Below are 23,231 nucleotides of genomic sequence, written 5' to 3'. Positions count from 1 at the left end.
CACAACATCTACTGCTTTACCCTCGTCCACCTCCTTAGTCACCTGCTCAAAGAACTCAATAAGGTTTGTGAGGCACGACCTGCCCTTCACAAAACCATGCTGACTATCCTTGATCACGTTATTCCTATCCAGATGTTCATAAATCTTATCCCTTACAATTCTCTCTAAGACTTTGCCCACCACAGAAGTCAGACTCACTGGCCTATAGTTACTCGGGCTATCCCTACTCCCCTTCTTGAACAAGGGGACCACATTCACCATCCTCCAGTCTTCTGGTACTATTCCCGTTGACAATGACAACATAAAAATACAGGCCAATGGCTCTGCTATCTCCTCCCTAGCTTCCCAGATGATCCTAGGATAAATGCCATCAGGCCCAGGAGACTTATCTATTTTCATCCTTTCCAGTATTCCCAAAACCTCTTCCCTACATACTTCAATGCCATCCATTCTAATCACTTGTGACTCAATATTCACACCAGCAACAGTGTCCTGTTCCTGAGTGAATACTGACGAAAAGTATTGATTTAGTGTCTCTCCAATCTCCTCCGCCTCCACGCACAACTTCCCACTACTATCCTTGACTGGACCGATACCTACCCTAGTCATCCTTTTATTCCTGACATACCTATAGAAAGCCTTTGGATTTTCCCTAATCCTACCAGCTAAGGACTTTTCATGTCCCCTTCTCGCTGCTCTTAGCTCTCTCTTTAGATCCTTCCTGGCTACCTTATAACTCTCAATCGCCCCAACTGAACCTTCACGCCTCATCTTTACATATGCCGCCTTCTTCCCTTTCACAAGGGATTCCAATTCCTTATTAAACCACGGCTCCCTCACAAGACCCTTAACTCCATGCCTGACTGGTACATACTTATCAAGGACACTCAGTAGCTGTTCCTTGAACAATCTCCACATATCATTAGTATTCTTCTCTCGAAGCCTGTTTTTCCAATCCACACATCCTAAGTCATGCCCCACCGCATCATAATTTCCCTGCCCCCAGCTATAACTCATGCCCTGCAGTGCACACTTATCCCTCTCCATCACTAAAGTAAAAGTCACCGAATCCATCTTGGAGGCACTCCACAAAGTCTCTTTCTTGAGGTGCAATACCATCCTGATTCTTCCAGTCAACCTGCATGTTGAAATCCCCCATAACAACTGTAGCAACATCTTTGCGACAGGCCAATTTCAGCTCCTGATTCAACTTACATCCGACATCCAGACTACTGTTTGGGGGCTTGTAGATAACTCCCAAGAGGGTCCTTTTACCCTTAGAATTTCTCTGCTCTATCCATACTGACTATACATCCCCTGATTCTAGGTCCTCCCGCGCAAGGGACTGAATATTATCCCTTACCAACATGGCCACCCTACCCCCTCTGCCCGTCAGTCTGTCCTTACGATAGCACGTGTAGCCTTAAATATTCATTTCCCAGGCCCTGTCCACTTGAAGCCACGTCTCAGTTATCCCCACAATATCGTATCTGCCAATTTCCAAAAGAGCCTCAAGATCATCCATCTTATTTCTAATGCTTCGTGCATTCATATATAGTATTTTTAATTTGTTACTGCCCTCACCCTTCTCATCAACTCCTATTTCACTCAACCTTACAGCACGATCCCTTTTTGAGTTTTCTGCTTCATTGATATAGTTATCTTTCTTGACTTCCCTTGTTCTAACTTTCCCTTCAATTTCCTTCTTAAACATCCAGTTTGCCTCCCCCCCCCCCCCCCCCCTACTTAGTTTAAATGCAGCTGTGTTGCAGTAGAAAACCTGCCTGCCAGAATGCTGGTCCCCAACCTATCAAGGTGCAAACCATCTCTCTTGTACAATTTATGCTTACCACAAAACATTGCACTCACTTGGTTTCATTCTTTCTACAGCCAGAGCATCAGCTGCAATGGATTCTCTTATTCTTCTTTAATTGCATTATTTAAAAGGCATCTGGATGGATATATGAATAGGAAGGGTTTAGAGGGATATGGGCCAAGCGCTGGCAAATGGGACTAGCTTAGGTTGGGATATCTGGTCAGCATGGACGAGTTAGACCGAAGGGTCTGTTTCCATGCTGTATATCTCAATAACTTTATGACATGCTAGCCTTGTTCCTTTTGTACTTCTTACTGCATGCTGCTGGTCAGTAACAGCATCAAAAAAGACTGTACCACATGCAGGCAGATGGGATTTTTTTAGAATGGCATCATGGGCAGGACAGAGATGGTGAGGCAAATGATTTGTACCTGTGCTGTACTTTTCTATGTAATCAGACCCATCTTTTCATAATGTTAAACATACAATTAAATCACTATACAATTCACATTATTTGAACAAAAATGACAGAGTTTTTCAAGACTTTCTCTGTATTTGAATTTCCTCACCCTGAGCAGAGCACCTGTGATTATAATTGTACTCCCTCTATAGACTTGACATTGATATGGTATGGAATCCATTAATATGTGCTATGTTGTGAACAAAATCTTCGTATTCTACATTAAGTTCTTGAGATTTAGATTTCTTGTGATAAATGTGAGAACATTTCCTACAGCTTGGGAGTGATAAATATAAGAGCGTATGCACTAGGAATGACAATTCCTAGTGGGCAATTCAACCTCTTGAACCTGCTCCACCATTCAATGTGATCATGGCTGATCTCACCTAGGGCTCAACTACACTATCCTGCCTGCTCCCCCTAACTCTTGAATCCATTGTAAATTAAAAACTGTCTAACTTCACCATAAGTATATTCAGTTTCCCAACATCAACCACATTCTGGGGTAATGAATTCCACAGATACCCTGATCCTTGTAGACAAATGATTTCTCCTCATCTCTGTGTTAAATCTGCCATCCCTTAACCTAAAACTATGACCTCTAGTTGTAGGTTGAACACGAGGTAGAATACCCACTCGACATCTACTTTGTTAATCCCCTTTAGCATCCTGTATACCTCAATTTGAATCTCCACAGTATGGAAACAGGCCCAACAAGTCCACACTGACCCACCCAAATCTAATCCCAAATACTCTATATTTACCTCTGAATGATGTACGCTATGGGCAATTTAGCATGGCCAATTCACCTAATCTGCATATCTTTGGACTGTGGGATGAAACCAGAGCACCCGGAGGAAACCCACACAGACACAGGGAGAATGTGCAAGCTCCACACAGACAGTCGCCCGAGACTGAAATCGAACCTGGGTCCCTAGTGCTGCGAGGCAGCAGTGCTAATCACTGGACCACCATGCTGCTCCTTATCAAATTAGACCTCACATTTTTCTAAACTCTAGTCAGTACAGGCCTAAACTGCTCAATCTTTCCTCACAAGAGAAGCCTTTCATTTCTGGAATTAATCCAGTGAACCTTCTCTAACCTGCCTCCAAAACAGTTACATCCTTCCTCAAGTAAGGGGACCAAAGCTGTCTCCGGTATTCCAGAGGTGGCCTAGCCAATGTCTTGTACTGTTACAACATTTCCTGGCCATTATACACCATTCCTTTAGCAATAAATGTCAAAAATCTTTCTTGACCTCCTTAATCCTGTTGTGTCTGCATACTAACTTTCTGTGACTCTACACAAAGACACACAGATCCCTCTGCAAAGAAGGATTTTGAGGAATTAAAACACTGCAGATGTTGTAAATACAGTTTCAATAATTACACTTAAAACATCAAGACTTTTCTTGCTTATGCTGTCAGACTTGCTGAGTGTTTCAAGCAGTTGAAATTTTATCTCAAAATGCGAAAAGACTTCTTTTCCTCAGTCTCCATTCTCTTCAATCATGAGATTTTCAAGATTCAAGCTTGACAGCTCATAGCCTGGATTCCCAAATTGGTTTTTTAAAATCTTTTATTGTTCTGCACTACGGGATTGTATTTTTCTTTTGGCCATTATTGTATAGTTCTATAATTTTAAGTCCTTTTTTAAAAAAATCTTCAGTTCAGCATATTTGCACACAGTATTGAAAACATTTTTGGCTATTATGTTAATCACTGAATTTCAGAAAAAAACAAATTTCTGTGATGCTTCTGACATTATTTAACATATTTGGGAAAATTCTTAGTCCCAAAAAATTGTAGTGCACTACAAAACAAATCAATCTTGACTTTCTTATCTGATAGAACCTTTGCCTTTTCCTTCCTCTGGAAAGAATTGTAGAATGCTACTTTATGGATTCACATCAATACAAGTTGCCAGAATTTAGTAAGTACAGTATATTTATTGGAAACTACATTAATTTCCTATGACTCATTTTTATCAACAGAGACTGTAAGGAAATGATCTATGCCCTGACGTTTACCTTGTGCATCATTTATGATTGCTTATGAACACAAAAGCACTTATTTTATTTCCACCCACTTCTCGCCTGCTTTTCAGCCAAGAACATAAAGTCCCAGATAGAATGGAGCCTTATAGAGTGGAATATATTACATCAACATCATTATTAGGAAGTGACACTTTTCCTCCCTTTGTCAAACCAAAATCCACATTTCTGTTGCCACAATGTTGGAACTGCATTCGACTGAAAAGCAGGAAACTTTATCACCAAAACTGAGTCTCTACCCAATGTGTTTTATTCAGAAGTACTGGAACTATACACTCAGTGCTGTCCAATTTTCTGGAAACCTATGTCTTTTTGTTAATAGCAATAAGTAAAAAACAACTTGACATTTTAATGTGCATATTATTTTAAGTTGCAAAGACAGTAGGAAGCTGAAATAATCAATGTTATCCTGGGTTGGCGCTATATTGCCATTCCTACATCAGGGCTGCATCAAAATCTTGGAACTCTCTTTCTAACAGAATTGTGAGTGCACCTACAGAAGTTCAAGGAGACAGTTCTCCACCATTTCTCAGGAGATTTTGAAATATAGAACATAGAACAATACAGCGCAGAACAGGCCCTTCGGCCCTCGATGTTGCGCCAATGTGTGAACTATTCTCAGCTCGTCCCCCTACACTATCCCATCATCATCCATGTGCTTATCTCAGGATTGTTTAAACAGTCAGTAAATGCTGGCCCAGTCAGCAACACCCACATCCCCTTAATGATTTTTTTAAAAGTTGGAATACATCATGCCAGGGATCTCCTGAGATGACCATGCCAAGGTTTGTGCCAAGATGCCTTAATTGGTTTAAAAGTTTAAGAAAATAGTTCAACTCTTGTAACATCCCAATGAAGAAGAATGATTCTAGAGAAGGGATAAACCAACTCTGGTTAATCAAGGGAATTAAGGAGAATGTCAGATTAAAAGGAAACACATACAATGTGGCAAAGATTAGTGATAAGCCAGAGGATTGGGAAAATCTTGAAAACTAACAAAGAAGGGAGAAAATAAACTTTATGAATAAACTAGCAAGTAATATCAAAATGAACAAGAACATATTTAAATATTTGAAGAGAGGTCAATGTGAACATAAGCACCTTAGAGAATGAGGCTAAGGAAAATATAATGTGGAACCAGCAAGTGGCAGAGGAATTGAACAAATTCTTTCCATCAATAGTCACAGCAGAAAAAAAATACTAAGTAATCAAGAGAGAACAGTAGGAGAGAAAATATATACAATAACTATCATGAGAGAAAAGAGGCACTAGGAAAACTAATGGTCTAAAGGCAGATATGTCCCCTCAACCTAATGGGTTGCCTGCTGGGATATCAAAGAAAGTAACTGTAGAGGTAATGAATGCATTGGTAGCAATCTTCAAAGTCTATCATAAAGGATGTATCAGCAGATCATTTAGAAATATATAATAATCAAGCAGAGTCAGTATGACTATGAAGGGGAAATCATGCCTGAAAACTTAGTAGAATTCTTTGAGGAGATACCAAACAGGATAGAAAAAAGGGGAACCAGTAGATATAAGAATTGATCCAGTGGCGAAAGATAGTGTCTAAAGAGTGGGGACTTCAATGTTGATTGGGTCCGGTGAAAACAGCAGCAAGGCACTGGAGGCAGGTTGGTGGAACAGGCATCATTGCTGTTGAGCTGGCTCAGGATTGATGGAATCTCTTTAAGTTATATTGTTCTTTATTTGCTTATTTTTAAAACTATTTAAATGGTGCAGGTTCCTGGCGACAGTGGAAAAGCATTTCACTGTACTTTACTGTTTTTCTCACTAAAATAAAATTGACAATAATAGATTACTGTTTGAAAATTTGGCGTTATGTTTGGAAAATTTGTAGCTAAATCATATATGCCACCATTACCGTTGCCCAAGCCCAGTAAAATAAATCTTTGGAATAAAATTTAACTTAAGACATCAGGTTTAAGTGCAAATAAATACTTAAATAATGCAAATTGCCATAACAATATCAGCTTAATGCAACCATGAATGCTTAATTTGCTGTTCTTTCAGGCCTTTATGAAGGATAGTGCCAAGAGTTTGGTTAAACTGTTATTTGATATAATATCCAATCTTTTAACTGAAGAATTACACCCACAATTTGTAGTTGATTTTCATTGGAGAGAACTATGTATGGATTATTATGAATTCCTTCATATGAACTTTTCTGGAGAATCCTCTTTCACAACATAGTGTCGCATTATATTGTTGAGATTATCTAGCACCTCCCCTGATAATTTTATCACTTTCTTGATAGTCAACGTGTTGCATGATTCTATGAGAAAAGAATTGGTCCTGATTGAGATAGAAAACCAATTCTTCCCATTGTCAGGTAATACATTCATCGGTAAAATATTTACAAAACGCTGCACAATTGCCATATCCGGCCACATCCTTGTTAAATATCAATACATGTCCCTTATCATGACATATTACTCCACTTGTAAAAGTAATTCGATGAAAGTACTGACTAATTGTTCCTGATGATTGGTGGCAGGAGAGGAGTTATATTTATGGAGCCTGAAATTGGGCTTGAAGTTCTCAAAATAGTTTCACTGAATCAGGTTCTTCTGCAAATCATTGGGGTCTACTTAGACAACTTACTGAAGATCTGGAAGCCTACAGCAACTCAGTAATGATGTGTTGATCAAATAGTGATTGTTGGGAAACTGTGCAACAATGGAAAGTGCTGCAGTTGAGCACAATCGCGTATTCATCATTCTTCTCAAACTGAAATGTTTGGACATTAAACATTTCCTCTGATCAGGATTTCTGGGCAAAATGTGTTGAATTTATCATTTCTCTAGAACTAGCAGCCAGACACAATCTCTGCAAATTCATTTATCAGGCCAGATTGATTGATGAGATGAAATCATTTCACAGATGTTCAAACATACATTATTTATAACAAGAATTACTGCAAAATACTGTAGAATGGACCTTTTTTTTGCTGACTAATAATTTGTGATCACTATGTATTCAAATAAACAACACCGTTGGACATGTAACTTTTGGTCTATTTGGTTCAACATCATCACATGGAGCATTTACCCATGACACAATACAATGCCAAAATGTTGTCGAAGCTGGAAATCTGAAATAACAGATTTCTGATGAAGGGCTTTTGCCTGAAACATCGATTTTCCTGCTCCTCGGATTCTGCCTGACCTGCTGTGCTTTTCCAGCACCACTCTAATCTTGAATCTGAAATAACAACCAAAGAAGACTGAAAATTCTCAACAGATCAGATATCACGCCCCACATGTTAGATTAGGCTCTCACAGAGGCGAGATTTTTGGATCTGTGTTGTGCTTCCTCTGCTAAGGCCAACAAAAGTAATGTGACCACTACTTTGGTCACAAGGTCTGCCTGTGAATGGATTTGGAATTTTCATTTTAAACCAAGGCAACTGATTAATTTTGGTTTAAATTATTGCAGGGCACAACAACTGCTTTTGTATCTGAAAAACTTTGCCACATCATGAAAGATTCAGGCATGGCAGTCAACTCAATGTGTGAGCACTGACTGAAATATGGAGGGTCATGGCGGCTATCTAATGAGCTCAATGTCAACTGGATTTCAATCCTCAGAGGGTAATAAGTTGGACAAGGAATGAGCTAAGAATATTTCTATTTAATTTAAGCCTATTTTAATGATCACTGGTGACAGAATCATATTGTAATATCAGTAGGAGAGTTGGTGTGCTTCTCCTTCTCATGACTGCAGCATAGAGGGTGACTATATAAACTTCCTGTGGTACCCTGCAGGTTCAGGTACCAAAGGAACCCAGAACCAGAATCAACTTCTTCTTTTGAGGTCTGGGGAACTCTGTGATAATAGTTTCCTATATCTCGAAAGGCTCATTAACATTTTTCAGCAACCATTTACACCTCAAGTGCAAGGCTCATGAATGGTACTTAGTTGTAAGGACAGAGTTTACACAGCTTAGTTAGACTGCATCTGGTGTACTGCATTTAGTTCTGCGTATTGCAGTGTAATCCATCTTGCCCCAGAAGAGTTGTTACACAGATTATTCTGATTAATATAGACCAAAAGTATTAGATGATATAAAGGAGAAGAAGTGTGGAACTCCCCACTCAAGAAACTCTTGTGGTCAGACCAATTGAAAATGCCAAAACTGAGAGCCATTGACCTTCATTAGGTAATGACATCAAAAGGTAAATTTTACATCTCTGTGACAATATTACTACCTCTAAGTCACTGAAAGCCTCACACTCTAGTGTTAAATGTGGTCAAGGTTCATTTATCTTCCACAATGTCTTTGGTTCTCATTTATTCCTCCAAGCAGCTGGTAATATACACCAATGGAAATGCTCTAATACCTCACATCAGGTAATCATTTAATCTAGAGGAGAGTATCATCAGCTTTGTCTCATGCCTGTCTATATATGCAAAGTCAGGCATAATGGAAGAGCCAGAGCGAGAGGATCGTAGCTCTCAGGCAGACAGACATCAACAGGCAGTCCCCAAAAAATGGTGACATCTTCACAGTACTCTTCTGAAGAAGCGAGCTTCTGGCTTTGGACTGTGTACGTTTGGGAGTTTACTGTCATTCCATTGCTAGTAGTAAAACCGTAATGCAAAAATGAGACTTATAGCAGAAGTGACTACTGCACTATTGCATCTAATTCTTGGCAAGAGTAAGGAAGCTGACAATGAATATTGCATTAAGAGATCATGCAATTAAAAGTAGTTAAATGGAGTTGAGGTACAGATCCTCTAGAAGCTCCTTGAGTGGGAAAATTACTTGAAGGGCTGAATAGGAACTCTTGGTCGTATTTTCATGCACTATCTTTGAAACGTATATATGTATTCGAAATATTTTTGGTATGTGCCAAAACTGAACAACTCTGATCTGGAGAAGTGAATTATAATTTAGCTCTGGATACACTTTACGTAAGCAATTGTTTCCATACTCTTTCTTTCAACTTTGAAAGCAGCCACTCTTCGCTTATTTTATGGGGACTGATCATCTTACAGTACTTTATTGAAATGTCCAATCTTCATATATGAGTTTTGACCATAAATGCTAGCAGATGTCCGCTTGATGCAAGCTTTGACAAGTCTATCCAGTTTTCATTTAAAGTTATCTAGTCTGAGATACATCCTGCATGTAGAAGGACACTAAACAGCAATCAAATTGGGACAGTGGGAAATCTTAAAAATTGAGGAGTGAAATTTAAGATGAGAGATTTCATGGAGATGCTTTCATTTGGCCAAACACAACAGAAGTAGAATGCAAAATGGGTATATTTCACCCTGTGTCATATTCATTTGAAATAATCTCCTACAAAAGTTGGAGAATGAATTTGGCCCTCTTGCAGAATCTTAAATTCTCCAAAATCCGATTATGAGAAAATTAAGCTTACTTGATGAAGCCCAATGGATATCACTGAGTGTATAACTGGAGTTTAAAGCAAGGGTTTTCACATTATTCACTGTTTTTTAAAAACAACTTTAAACGATGTTGACAATTTGGAAGGATATTGTAATCATCCCCTTGAACATCTCGTACTAAAGTATTTGCTTCATGAAGTTACAAATAGAGTCAATGCCTGTCTCAATTTCAAGCCCAATAATCTATTGGTTTGCTATACCAATTTCATTAATTCTTCAATAAAATGTTATTAAAAATAATGTATTGGTTGTTAACTTTCAGGTTCTACTTAAATTGATTATGTGCAGAATTAGATTCGAACAATTATAATTGCCTTTCCTCCTTATAATTTTATGCATTCAACAATTTCTTGGAAAATAACGTGTCAAATTTATGGAACCAACTATTTTTTTCTGTTGTTCAATATACATGATTATCCAGAAGTGATGCTTGTTTGTCCCCAAGTCTGTAACAAACCATTCCCAAGAAGAAAACATTACTGCATTGATGTTGTCAGGCGCCCCTCCCTGAATCTTATTTGTTTCGGTAAGTTTCCTCTCATTCTTTAAAACTCTAATGAATATAAGCAACCTACTCAACCTCTCCTCATAAGAAAACTTCTTCATATCTGGCATCAGTCCAGTAAAATTTCTCTGGCCTACCTACAATGCCAGTATAGCTTTCCTTAGCTAACGTGAACCAAAACTGTTCACAGTATTCCAAAAGTGGTTTGATTAGTACCTTCTACAGGTTTTGCAAGATCTCCCTATTCTTATATGAGCAAATTACTGCAGATACTGGAATCTGTACTGAAAACAAAACATGCTGGAAATCACAGCAGGTCAGGCAGCATCCATAGAGAGAAAGCAAGCTAACATTTTAAGTCTAGATAACTCTTCATCAAAGTCCCTATTTTTATACACCATTTCCTTTGAAATAAAGGCCAATCGTACCATCTGTTCTACACACTCCCCACCATCACCCCTTTCCCCATTCTTTTTCAACAGTTAAAAAAAAATCATCATTGTACAGCCCACTTCAGTTCTCACCAAAATTTGTGCTGGACTTGAAGTATTCACTGTTCCACTATTCACTGATGCTGCTAGTCATGCTGAGTTTTTAAAGCATGTTCCATTTTTCATTTCACATCTCCAGCATCTGTGGTACTTTCCTTTATGTATTAGATTGATGGCTGGAAGAGAGTGAGGACTGCAGATGCTGGAGATTAGAATTGAGAGTGTGGTGCGAGAAAAGCACAGCAGGACAGGCAGCAGCTGAGGAGCAGGAGTACCAACATTTTGGGCATTGAAGATGAAGGGCTTATGCCCAAAACGTCAATTCTCCTGCTCCTCGGATGCTGCTTGACCTGTGTGTTTTTCCAGCACTACACTCTCGACTCGTATCTGCTGGAGATTAGAAGGATGAGAGGAGATGTGGTTTAAGTATACAAGATTCTGAACCATCTTGAGAAGATGGATTTGGAAAGGATATTTCCTGATGTGCATGACTCTAGATTAGGGGACAGCATTTGAAAAGAGTCACTCTTCTGGTAGAGAGGTGAGGAGAATTTCTTTTCTTTTAAAAGTTGTCCAACTTTGGAACTCGCTGCCTCTACCGGTGTTGGAGGTGGAGTCATTGTGTATTTTTCAAGTGGAGATTAATGGGTTTTTGTTTGTCAGAGAGATACAAGGTTATCAATAATAGAGGGAATGTGGAATATGAAGCAAAACAGATCAGTCACAGTCTTACTGATGGTAGAGTGGCTTTGAGGGATCAAATGGATATTTCTGCTCTCAATTCATATCTTTGCAAGAATTGGATAATACAAAAGAAATATGGTGGATAGATTTTTTCCATATACCATTTGGTACATAATACTCTCAATTTGTTAGATGATTATTTTACAAAAAGAACAAAATATAAGTTTTGGCTATAAATATATTCTTTTAAACCACTTGTAGCAGCATCTGCACCTTGTATAATTCAACACGACATACACATTGTGGATTAATGATACTTAAACATCAATAGGTGTTTTACCTCCTCAATCAAAATATTATCACTCAACCAGTGAAAAGAAAAGTGGCATTTCTTTACAAAAGAAGTAGATTGGAAGTATCAATATTTACATTGCTGCCTTTAGGAATTAGATACATTGAAAATATTCAAAGATGATTTCTTATGATCAAAACAATATTTTTAGCAAAAAGCTCAAATTGATTGTAAGGATATGGTACACTGAAACTATTCACTAATCCTTTAGCTTTTTGTTGCTGTTATTCAGACTATGAGTAACATTTGCATCACTAAATCTAAGGAATCTGATCTGATTTTATCAAAGATGGAATAAATCAGCTTTAGAATGGCAATGATGCAAAACTAACCTGATTCAATATTGAGATGCCTGGATTGCACAGTGTTTGAAACTTTTAAACTTACAGTAAACTAAATGAATTGTTCACAGTGCTTTCTTGGAAGTTGAGGTCTGGCTAAAAGATGTCACCCTGTTAAAAATATTCATTTGTAACTTTACTTAACACATTTTACAATAATTAATTTCCTTCATAGAAGGAACCGTAACTAAAGTGATCAATAGAAATTAAAACAAAGTGTTTGCAGTTATAATAAAGGCTATGCTGTGACATGTCCACAATAACATACTGCCAAATTCCTCTACACCGATGATTTTCATATCTTTAGTTATCAATAATACTGGTTAAGATTCCTAATCACAGGCAGTTCTGAACCTCCATTCATCCAGATTTCTTGTATAATCCTATCTCGACGTTCTATGCGTTCAGCAATCTCTGCTGCTTCATTGATGTTAGATCCTGTTATCCTGTAGAGTTTTGTTAATCCTTCAAAGGTGAAGTCCAAGGAACTTTCTTCATTATCATCACTGCTTTCATCTTCATCATCATTACTGTTACCCTCATCTTCATTCTCATCCTGACAACAATCCATTTTCCTATCATTAGAGTTCTTGTTGCAAAACTTTTGTAGATCTGGTCGACAGGACACTCGAATCACTAACACGCACAATGTGAAGATCAAGCCAATGCAGACACTGGATACAAACAACAAACCGACCATTTCTGGATTATCTGCAACACAGAAACATTATGCAAACACGTTTTATAAACATCCTTGATCTTGCACAAAAAAAACACAATATATTCTTCAAAAATCTGAAAATATTGTTCCATATAATGAAGAGGTTTTAAACATTAGATATAAAATTTAATTCAGAAACCTGTAAAGTGATGATACGAATTCAGAACAACCAAGAGAAGCCTTATATTGAAATATATATACAGGAACAGTTCAGGAAGGATAGATTGAATTTGCTGAAGGAATAGCGTAGACTCACAAGAATTGACCCAGGATTAAAAATATTAAATTATGAATACAGATTGCTAAAACCAGCTTTACATTCCTGACAGTCTTGATAATGATGGGCTGAAATGTACTAAGAATCAATTGTGTTAATTTCGCGGGGAGTTTCATGAAGGGTGTCTTCCCAGGAGTTCTAACAAGTTATCTCATGCCATTCTCCACCTGATTTCCCATGCATCATGTCCCTAAGGTATGTGCTCCTGCTACCTTGCATCCACCAGAGGTGGACGTGCTCACCACAGCCAGAACCTTCTGGCTTGCCTGCTGCTGGTGATACATTTAAAGTCCAGCACCAGGTCAAAAATGGCAGTCAGGAATAGCCCTTCACAGAGTGTTGCTGCACAATTCCAAAGAACATGGCTGAGAACCATGGAGGGAGTGATGCTCTAGTGATACTGTTGCTGGATAACTAATCCAGAGACTCATTTAATATTCATGGCAGAGGATGGCATTTGAAATTGATAAAAATCTGGAATTAACGGACTAAAGACAACCATGACATCACTGTCAGGTGTCGTAAAAGCTCATCTGGTTCTCCATCGGGAGGGTAACTGCTGTCTTATATGTGACTCCAGACTATCACAATATGGTTGTCTCTTAACTGCCCTCTGAAATGACTAGCAAGTCACACAGTTATAAGAGCCATTACAAAATTGAAAGACAGGAACAGACTAAGTAGTCCTCTGGCATCGAAATCACAAAGGCAAACTCAGCCCTGACAAATTTGCAAAGCTCCCCTTAATAACACCTGGGGCTAGTGCCAAAAGGAAGCTCTCCTGATGCCAATGAGAACTTTCGTGTTTTTGCTTCATTTCAAGGGCCAGATGTCTTATAAGGGTGGTTACTAGGAGACAAGAGCCACCCTTTGCAACCTGATGACTCAGTTACTCCTGACCAAAGATGAGATATAATACTGCTCATCCTTCCATCAGGGCCCTTTGAGGCAGACGATAGGACTGGTGTTGGGATTTATCTGGGGATGGAGGCTTGTAATACAATACATAGTGTGCAGCAAAACCTTTGTATGCTGTGTTCTGGACAACCGAAGTTGCAAAGGAAGGGTTCTGATGGATGCCAAACAACTGGGAAAGTGGAAGCACTTCTGAGGAAGATGATGAGGACATCAAGAGGAACCTCACCACTACTATTTTACAGCACTGCAGCATCAGGTACAATGAGTTGAACAGAATTTAATTGACACTGGTTTCCAATATACCTTTGGATGAAGTAATCATTCATTGACTGCAAGCTTGTTGTTGCTCAAAAGAAGAGCATGCCCAGAAGGGAACGTAGATTGCTTGTGTTTTTTTTGCTTTTGTATTGTACAATTATAAGTTAACATTTTCAACTGTTTGTAGGCTTTCCAACGTGGGATGGCTGCCCCCACCCCCTCCCCCCATTGAAAAATGACAAGATGTTACATTATGTTGAGCATAAGGGAAACAGTAGCAAAGGGAGAGAGTTCTAACATGGTACGGTGCTAAAGATGGGTACCATGTGTAACTGCAGTTAATATGACAGTTGATCAGACAGGCGACAATGTAAAGTAGCAATATATTTATGAATGTGAGCTTCTATTTCCAAAGAAGTGTCACCCATGTCATTTATATACTGTTCATTTGCATTTCTCTTGCAGTATGTATGTTGTGAAGGACTAATTGTGGCCTGCAGCCCTTGATCTGGTGCACAGCTAAACTTTAAATATAACGCCAGTGACAGAAGACCTGGAAGTTCCTAGCACTGGTGGGTACTTCAAGTGCTGGTGGTAGCGTGAGTGTAGTGCCATATAGGCACAGTGCATACATAGTGAGATGTGTAACGGAGAATTACATGAGAAAACACATTAGAGCTTGCACAGAGAAACACCTTATTCCTTTGGGCAAGGGAATCAAAATATATTAAGGGTAGGGGGAATGGGACAAACACATCAACCATGAGTTTAATGAATAGCAGAGCATGTTTAAGTAGGTGAATGATTTACTACTTAAAACATTTGCTTCTATGTACATTCTCTGGACTGTAGAAAATTAAAAAGTGATCTAATTGACATGTTTAAGTTAATGATCTGATTTGATAGGTGGTCAGATAAAACTAATGGGATGGAGGGGACATCCATATTCTTAAAACTAGAACTAAACTCGTCCAAGTGAAGTCAGAAAATGTTCCTTCACACAAAGTCTCATGGAAGTTTGAAACTTGCCTTTATGGCTGTTGGGACCAGATCAATTCAAAAGTTCAAAACTGCAAGTATATTGGGTTGAGGGGATACTAAGATGGATAAATGTTCATTTGGTCACACAGAACTTGAATAATGTTTTAAAAATACATATTTTGTAAAGGCTGTGATAGATTCTTGATCCATATGGGAATCAAAGGTATTGGGGAAAACTCAGGAAAATGGATGCGAGGAATATCGGATTAGCCATGATCCTATTGAATCGTGAAACAGGCTTGATGGACTGAAAGGACTATTCCTGTTCCTATTTCCTATGGTCTTCAAATCAAAACTTTTTAATCCAAAATGAGTGAAAAGCTTTGACAAATTGTGTCTTCTTTGAGCATTTGCACATAAAATGCCCTGATCGAGTAAATAAGGAGGAACTGAATTGCCATGAAATATACTCTTCCATCAATACCAACTAATATTCACCAAAATACTGTATACCTACTTTTGATGTAAGCAAATGTAACCAGGGTGCTGATAACAATTTTGCCTTCTTTCAAAGAAAAGCTGGATTCTTGAGGACGCAAGGATTTGTTGGCTATAAATACAAAAAGATTTTCAAAATTTATAAATTTTGCTTCATGCAAATCTTTACATACAATTAATTACTTACGTCAAAAACAAAGTACATAGCAAGATTCCACAGACAGCTAAATCTCCAGTTAATGTTTTTTGTAGTGGTGTTACTGGTGACGTTGAGTTATGGAAAGCTACTTACACTTCTTTGAATAATGTTAAAAGATCTTTAGTTGAATCACAGGGATTTGCTTTTCCAAAATGCAGCATCTCACATTTATCTAAATTAAACTTCATCTGCCACTTCTCAGCCCATTAGCCCATCTGATCAATATCCCGTTGTAATCTGAGGTAACCCTCTTCGCTGTCCACTACCCCTCCAATTTTGGTGTCATCTGCAAACTTACTAACTATACCTCTTATTTTCACATCCAAATCATTTATGTAAATTACAAAAAGTAGAGAACCTAGCACCGATCCTTGTGGCACTCCACTGGTCACAGGCCTCCAGTCTGAAAAACAACCCTCCACCACCACCCTCTGTCTTCTACCTTTGAGCCAGTTCTGTATCCAAATAGCTAGTTCTCCCTATTTTCCATAAGATCTAACCTTGCTAACCAGTCTCCCAAGGGAACCTTGTGGAATGCCTTACTGAAGTCCATATAAATCATATCTACCGGTCTGCCCTCATCAGTCCCCTTTAATAATTCAAAAAACTCAATCAAGTTTGTGAGACATGATTTCCCACGCACAAAGCCATGCTGACTATCCCTAATCAGTCATTGTCTTTCCAATATATGTACATCCTATCCCTGAGGATTCCCTCCAACAACTTGCCCACCACCGACGTCAGGCCCCACTGGTCTATAGTTTCCTGGTTTGTCCTTCATAAACAATGGCACTATGTTCGTCAACCTCCAGTCATCCGGCAGCTCACCTGTGACTAAAAATGATACAAATATCTCAGTAAAAGGCCCAGCAATCATTTCCTTAGCTTTCCACAGAGTTCAAGGGTACACCTGATCACATCCTGGGGACTTTTATGCGTTTCAAAACATCCAGCACTTCCTCCGCTGTAATATGGACATTTTTCAAGATGTCACCATCTATTTCCCTACATTCTATATCTTCCATGTCCTTTTCCACAGTAAATACTGACGCAAAATACTCGTTTAGTTTCACCCCCATCTCCTGCAGCTCCACAAAAAGGCTGCCTTGCTGATCTTTGAGGGGCCCTATTCTCTCCCAAGTTACCCTTTTGTCCTTAATTAAAAACCTTTTGGATTCTCCTTAACTCTATTTGCCAAAGCTATCTCATGTCCCCTTTTTTGCCCTCCTGATTTCTCTCTTAAGTATATTCCTACTGCCTTTATAATGCTTCATGCTTGTTTTATTACATCACTTCTACTCATTTATATAATTACATCATATAAATTTATGGATATATGGTTATAGCTGTCTCTTTGTTTGTGTTTCCTTGCAAGCCTTGCTGGATCTTGGGAATCTGAACACTGTTGAGAGTTGACAGCAGTGAAAAACATTTCCACTCAGGCAGTATAGCCAGTAAGTTTGTATAATTACATTAATCACAACCTGACTCTCTCCAATCTTTGTTTATCCAAAGTCAGATGACTTGGAGGAGTGATTGTTCTCCCTGACCATGTTCTCCACAAACTTGGAAGTATGGTAATTTGGTGCCTTTGACTGTCTTTCTGATGGTCTGAGGCTTGTAGTTCTCTCGGACGGAAGGATTTTTAATCTGTCGAATTTCTTTCATGGAGGATGTGGGCCTTGTTCAACCAGGCAGTTTTTTTTCTTTGCAGTACCTTGAACTTGTGGACATTGGTAGTCCCTTCTTAGTGGCGACTCTTATGGAGCTGAATATATCACATTGTCAATCTCTGTCAGTCTTAATCAGCCTACAATTCTGTGCTGGAGGAGGTAGAACTATTACTTCAATTTATTAAATAATTTGGAATTTCTTGTTCACCCTCAGCAATTGAATTATTGGTGAAACCAGTTTGTTCACTTCCTCAGTTCTTTTACTTGAAGAGTACATTCTTGCTTGGTATGATCGCCATTACTGTACTAGGGTTCTCCTGTGGAAGACAAGGAGGTCAGATATTCTGCTCGAACTTGTTTCTTCCAAGTCACTTTGGCTTCTAAGGTTATATTTGACTCTTTTCATAACAAGTTGTTCACTAAGCAATGTTGCAATTTGAGTTACTTCAGTTATAGATTTTTAAGTTATCTCAAGTGGGATATATGGTTCATTAGTTGTCTCGTTATTTGTGTTTCCTTGCAAGCCTTGTTGGATCTTGGGAGTCTGAACACTGTTGAGCACTGACAGCAGCGAAACACATTTCCACTCAGGCAGTACAGTCCCAGCTTTCCATGCCATTGATATTAATTAACTAAATCTCTTATCCCAATGCAATTAACTCAGGGAATTCTGCTTTATGATTATGTTCTGCCATGAGCTATCTAGCTGTGTAAAATATTTACCAGCTGTTTTTTGATGTTTTATACTTTAACCTCTTCCATCTGTTGAATGAAATTGATGACTATATATAGATTTCAACTCAAGCGAGAATTCTAGGTTGTGAAGTACTTTTAGGTCTTCTCTTATTTTGTGTCCAATGTGTCAGGGAGTTGTTTGTAGCATACATATTAGTATTAAAGTGTTACATCTATTGGACCAGTTGGTTGCATTTCTGTCAGCCTGAGAGTGTAATTTTCAAATCAAGTTTCACCATCCAATAATACGATGACATTTGCTCCAGTGTCTAATTTGAAATTCACAAGATGCCATGGCATATCCAGAAATGTCAGGTCTGGATCACCTATTTCCCATAAGAAACTTTCTATCTTCTAGTAATTGTTCTATTGTTCTATCTTTGTGCAGATAACTCTTTCATCTTTTGTTTTTCAGAGGCTGTGTCCTGCTTTGAGATATTTTCTGAAAGTTGTTTTTATAGCAAAAGTGTTATAATAAAAGAACATTAATAGCTGGGAATAGTTTGAGCCAGTGAGATTTTTTTTGTTCCATAGCATTCACAAGGACTGTCAATGTATTGCTGAAAAGACAAATTTTGTCAAAGCTTTTTGTCTTGTACTCATCAAGATAATTTCCAACACATTGACCAATCAGAGTCTACTTGCTAACCAACCAGCACTTATCTCTCATGCAGCATCAATATTGATTTTCGCTTTGAATTGATGTATTATGAATTTTCTTGATGAATGCAAGATGTAAAGCTTTGATTAAAATATAACTTGTTTCCAGCACAACTCAAGTTCTGTACTGTCCCATACATGTATGGCTTATCAAATTTACTTCTGTACCTTTCTGATGAGCTCCTGTGCCAAATTTGATCTTCTCTTAGAATTGATTCAGGACGTCTGCTTTACTCACTATTTGAATAATTTTTGGGCTGTTATAGATCTGACAAGTTATCATCAATGCCTATCACAGTTTGGCTCTTTATGAATTCAGGATATAAATCACTATATTCACATTTCTCCACTAGTTTGTGGAAACCATTAACAAAATCACTGGTGGAATCCTCTGGATGCTGCGAATCTTCTCATTCAGGAATTTTACTATGTCAGTGGTTGAAATGATTGCCAAAACCTTTTGATATTTCTTCAATTTTATCTGTTGATTCTTTTACACTCCACTGAGTTATAACATCTGCTACACTCCATTCCGCGCAAAAGTCTACTTACTTGGTCAGCTCCTGAGAGCATCTGTTTCAAAATCATTATTATACTTCAAGAATTGCTTTCTCTAGGATACCCAATGTTGTGCACTATTTGGCTCATTTCTGAAATTAAATCTTCCAGGCAATACTTTTTTTTCTGAGGGCACGTTCCCGAATGTGGTTGCATCTTTATCTTAATTTGCAGTGAAGCTGGTTCATCTGTGCTTTCGTGTAATGGAGGATTTTCCTGCATTTTGTGGCTAAAATGGGGATTTTCCCTTTATCATCCAAGAGATTTCCCTGTTAGATCAGGACTGCTTAAATATTTAATTTACCCAGTGCTTATGCAATTTTAATTGGTAAATTTGTGATAGCCCTGACTCTCTGATTCCAGTTTGTGAGTTTCTGTCTTGTACCTGCTACTTCTGTTTTTTTTGTGCACTTTGGCAGTGTCAGTTCCTGAAGAAGGGCTCATGCCCAAAACGTCGACTCTCCTGCTCCTTGGATGCTGCCTGACCTGCTGCGCTTTTCCAGCAACACATTTTCAGCTCTGAACTCTAACTCAGCTTATTTAAATTCTCGACTGTTCAGCTTGAATTGTTGCACTATTTAAGGTTTCCCCCTCTGTAGCGGTGCACCTCTTATCATTCCAAAAATGCTTGCAGTTGTCCTTTGAAGTGTGCATCAGAGATGAGTTGCTGCAAGATTTTCTTTTTCTGATTCATTAGAATTTCAGGTATCCACCGATGATCTTCACACTCACTGTGGGGCATGTGCATGTCAATCAGTCTTCAGGTACTATCCATTGGTGATTACTTTTTAAAATGAAGCTAAAGCAAATCTTCAAGTCAGCTTCATAGCTCACCATATTGTAGACACTGCCATCAATACTTTCTAGTTATATGTCTCTCTGCAGTCCATATGGTCTAGTATAAATGAGGATTGCCACTTCTGGTCTAACTACATGAGTATCTTGTAGTAAACAGCATATCGTTTATTGCATCTCTGCAAGCATTTACAGTACATGCTACAAGGATATGGGTGGCATGGCGGCTCAGTGGTTAGCACTGTAGCCTCATGGTCCCAGGTTCAATCCCAACCCTGGGTGACTGTTGGTGTGGAGTTTGCACATTTTCCCCGTGTTTTCTCCCACAGTCCAAAGATGTGCAGGTCAGGTGAATTGGCCGTGCTAAATTACCCATAGTGTTAGGTGCATTAGTCAGAGGGAAATGGGTCTGGGTGGGGCACTCTTTGGAAGGTCGGTGTGGACTTGTTGGGCTGAAGGGCCTGTTTCCACACAGTAAAGAATCTAATCTAATATGGTATATATTATTTCAGAGACTGTTGGGAGGACCCGGTCTTTCAAAATCCTTGTGATGCTATCGCAATGGGTAGTGCTAGTTAGTATTAACCTTTCTCAGATTGTTTCAGACCCAAATAAACAATGGGCTGCTTTCAACAGCCCCCTGTCTTTCCAAGTGTTGAGTTTCTCAATTGAGCACTATATGGCTGACAAAGAGGGACCTTTCTATTGAGTACACTGCTTCCCAGTTCAACAGGGCTTGCTTTGCCTTCTTCTGGAAACACAGGACAGCCATGCAAATTCTACTTAATCTCCAAGCTACCACCAATGCAAAGGCACAGGGCTTACTTTTTGCATCAGCCCTTTCCCACCTCCCCACTCCACTGTGGGTGGTTTTCCCACCACTGGCGGACTGACACACAGCCTCTGCAGTGATTAAGTGGGCTTGGCCACCATGTTTCCTCTTTCGAGGGGCTAGATTTAATTTCACCCATGCCTTGAAATGGTGTCTGTTGCGTACGTGCTTTTTGTTGTTGGTCAGCTATATATAAACAATGCGTCAACTAATGTTAGCAAGTGTTTCAAATCCAGAGGAACCTTGATTATCCGAATATCAATTATCCATATTTCGGATTATCCGAAGAAGATCTCAAGGTCCTAATTATATCAAAAATGTGTTTCAATACTGTTCACATCTTTTGTTTACAATGATTAAAATGAACCCGCAAATGAAAATGCTGCCAAGAACAGTCCTGGACATCAATGGGAGCCCAGGCACCGTCTCCAAATGACTGGCCACCTGCGCGTTCTCGCTCTCTCCCCACAATTTCCCTGGAGTTCTATACATGGGTGTACCCTAAACCCTCCCCCCTTTGCACATGGTGTGCTGCTGCCTATCTCCTGAATGGGGAGCGGACTTAGCAAGTGCTCACTGCGTCAATCCTATTGAACTGATTGGGGCGGGGGGACTTCAGCAATACTGTTGGTCCCTTACACACAAGTGTGTGTCTGCTCAGAAACAAACCCTGAGACAGAGAGAGGGAGCAAGACAGGCAGAGCAAGGAAAAAGGAAGCTTCAGAAAACACCAACACCGAGAGGAGAGGCATTGAATCAATTCACCGAATAATCAATTATCCGAACGAAATAGTGTCCGCCCATCTCTTTTGGATAATCAAGGTTCCTCTGTAGTAGTGTTGACAGTGATTAGGCTGTAATAGAAGCAGCAATAGACAGTAAACCTACCATTTTCATTATAAACCCATGAAGGTGTAAGACCAGAGAAATTTGGATCAGCTTCCTGTAGTAACAGTTTGGAAACTGAAAAAGATTTTAAAAAGAAGCTTCAGTTAAATGAAAAACCAGCAATTACAGTCTTTGGCAAGTCTTGTAGCTTATAAAGCAGACATTATTCTCAGACCACATGTTACTGTAGATGGTCTTTTATTTCAGATGCAAATAAGATGTTCTTCTTTCAAGTTCTGCATTAGTAGTCTCTCCCATAAATGGTTCCCATATCCCTCATGAACCATGGTGACTTTTTTACACTCCAATATCTAGTTAAGCAAGTGCAGGACTGAGGGATGATAGCTTTGCTACATATATCAGCTACTGAATACACTGCCATTGGCAGACTGAAAAACATTCCTCCAACACAAGGCATAATTTCAAATGTGCAATCAGCTTAGATTACATAAAATAAATGAACAAACAATATACAGTTTGTTACAGTGACAGGATTCAGTTTTCCTATTTACATTGCTAAGAAAAAAATAATCAGTGCACACATTCATTATACTCCTAAATATAGCTTCAATTTCAAAGACAGCAGATTAAGACCTATTAAAAATGTAATAAAATGTTATTGTCACCTGTTCCAAACTTAGTCCATTCACTGATGAAAACTTTATCCATTCCGTTGTTATCTCCAGACTCAATGATCCCAATATTACCTTGGCTAGTTTTCCAGCCTCTTTCCCAATGAGCTTCAACTCATCCTATACTCCTGTGAAGATCCCAATCTTCTCTTTGGTCTCCAAAACCTCCAATTTAAAACTTTCATCACCATTACCACCATCATCATTAAAAATCATCACCACCAGCCAGAACAGCATCATCCTGAAAATCTCTGCAATCCCCTCTCAAACTATGTTCCTTTTCTATGAACTCTCTCTTGCTTTAGGGTGAGTTTTAACAGTAAGAGTGTGGGAGTTTGGGAGAAGCTGGGAGTTAAAAGTGTGAAATTGATTGCATGTTGGAAATTGGCTCCAAATTGTGACTTCTGCATGTAACTGAAACTCATGAGGGTATACTGAAGTACACTGCTCATATGGTTTTAATTT

The 23,231-nt window shown here is 38.8% G+C and overlaps 1 protein-coding gene across 7 annotated transcripts in view; it reads right to left on the bottom strand.

Moving 5' to 3' along the window:
- Positions 1-11,118: 11,118 nt before the first annotated feature.
- eva1c (eva-1 homolog C (C. elegans)) overlaps positions 11,119-23,231 on the bottom strand; it is a 145,009-nt gene continuing 132,896 nt past the window's right edge. For 6 of the 7 annotated variants that reach the window (XM_060833728.1, XM_060833732.1, XM_060833733.1 and 3 more), the window contains 3 exons: positions 22,135-22,209; positions 15,814-15,906; positions 11,119-12,852 (listed from right to left, as the gene is read on the bottom strand). In XM_060833728.1, the coding sequence (XP_060689711.1) occupies positions 12,452-12,852; positions 15,814-15,906; positions 22,135-22,209 (569 nt within the window). In that variant the 3' untranslated portion in view covers positions 11,119-12,451. The remainder of the gene's footprint in view (positions 12,853-15,813; positions 15,907-22,134; positions 22,210-23,231) is intronic. The other variant, XM_060833734.1, reaches the window with a different exon arrangement.

Source organism: Hemiscyllium ocellatum, chromosome 12 (genome assembly GCF_020745735.1).
Source record: "Hemiscyllium ocellatum isolate sHemOce1 chromosome 12, sHemOce1.pat.X.cur, whole genome shotgun sequence".
Taxonomy (NCBI): domain Eukaryota; kingdom Metazoa; phylum Chordata; class Chondrichthyes; order Orectolobiformes; family Hemiscylliidae; genus Hemiscyllium; species Hemiscyllium ocellatum.
The sequence above is the reverse complement of the archived record's forward strand: the minus strand, read 5'-3'. Positions and strand labels throughout refer to the sequence as shown.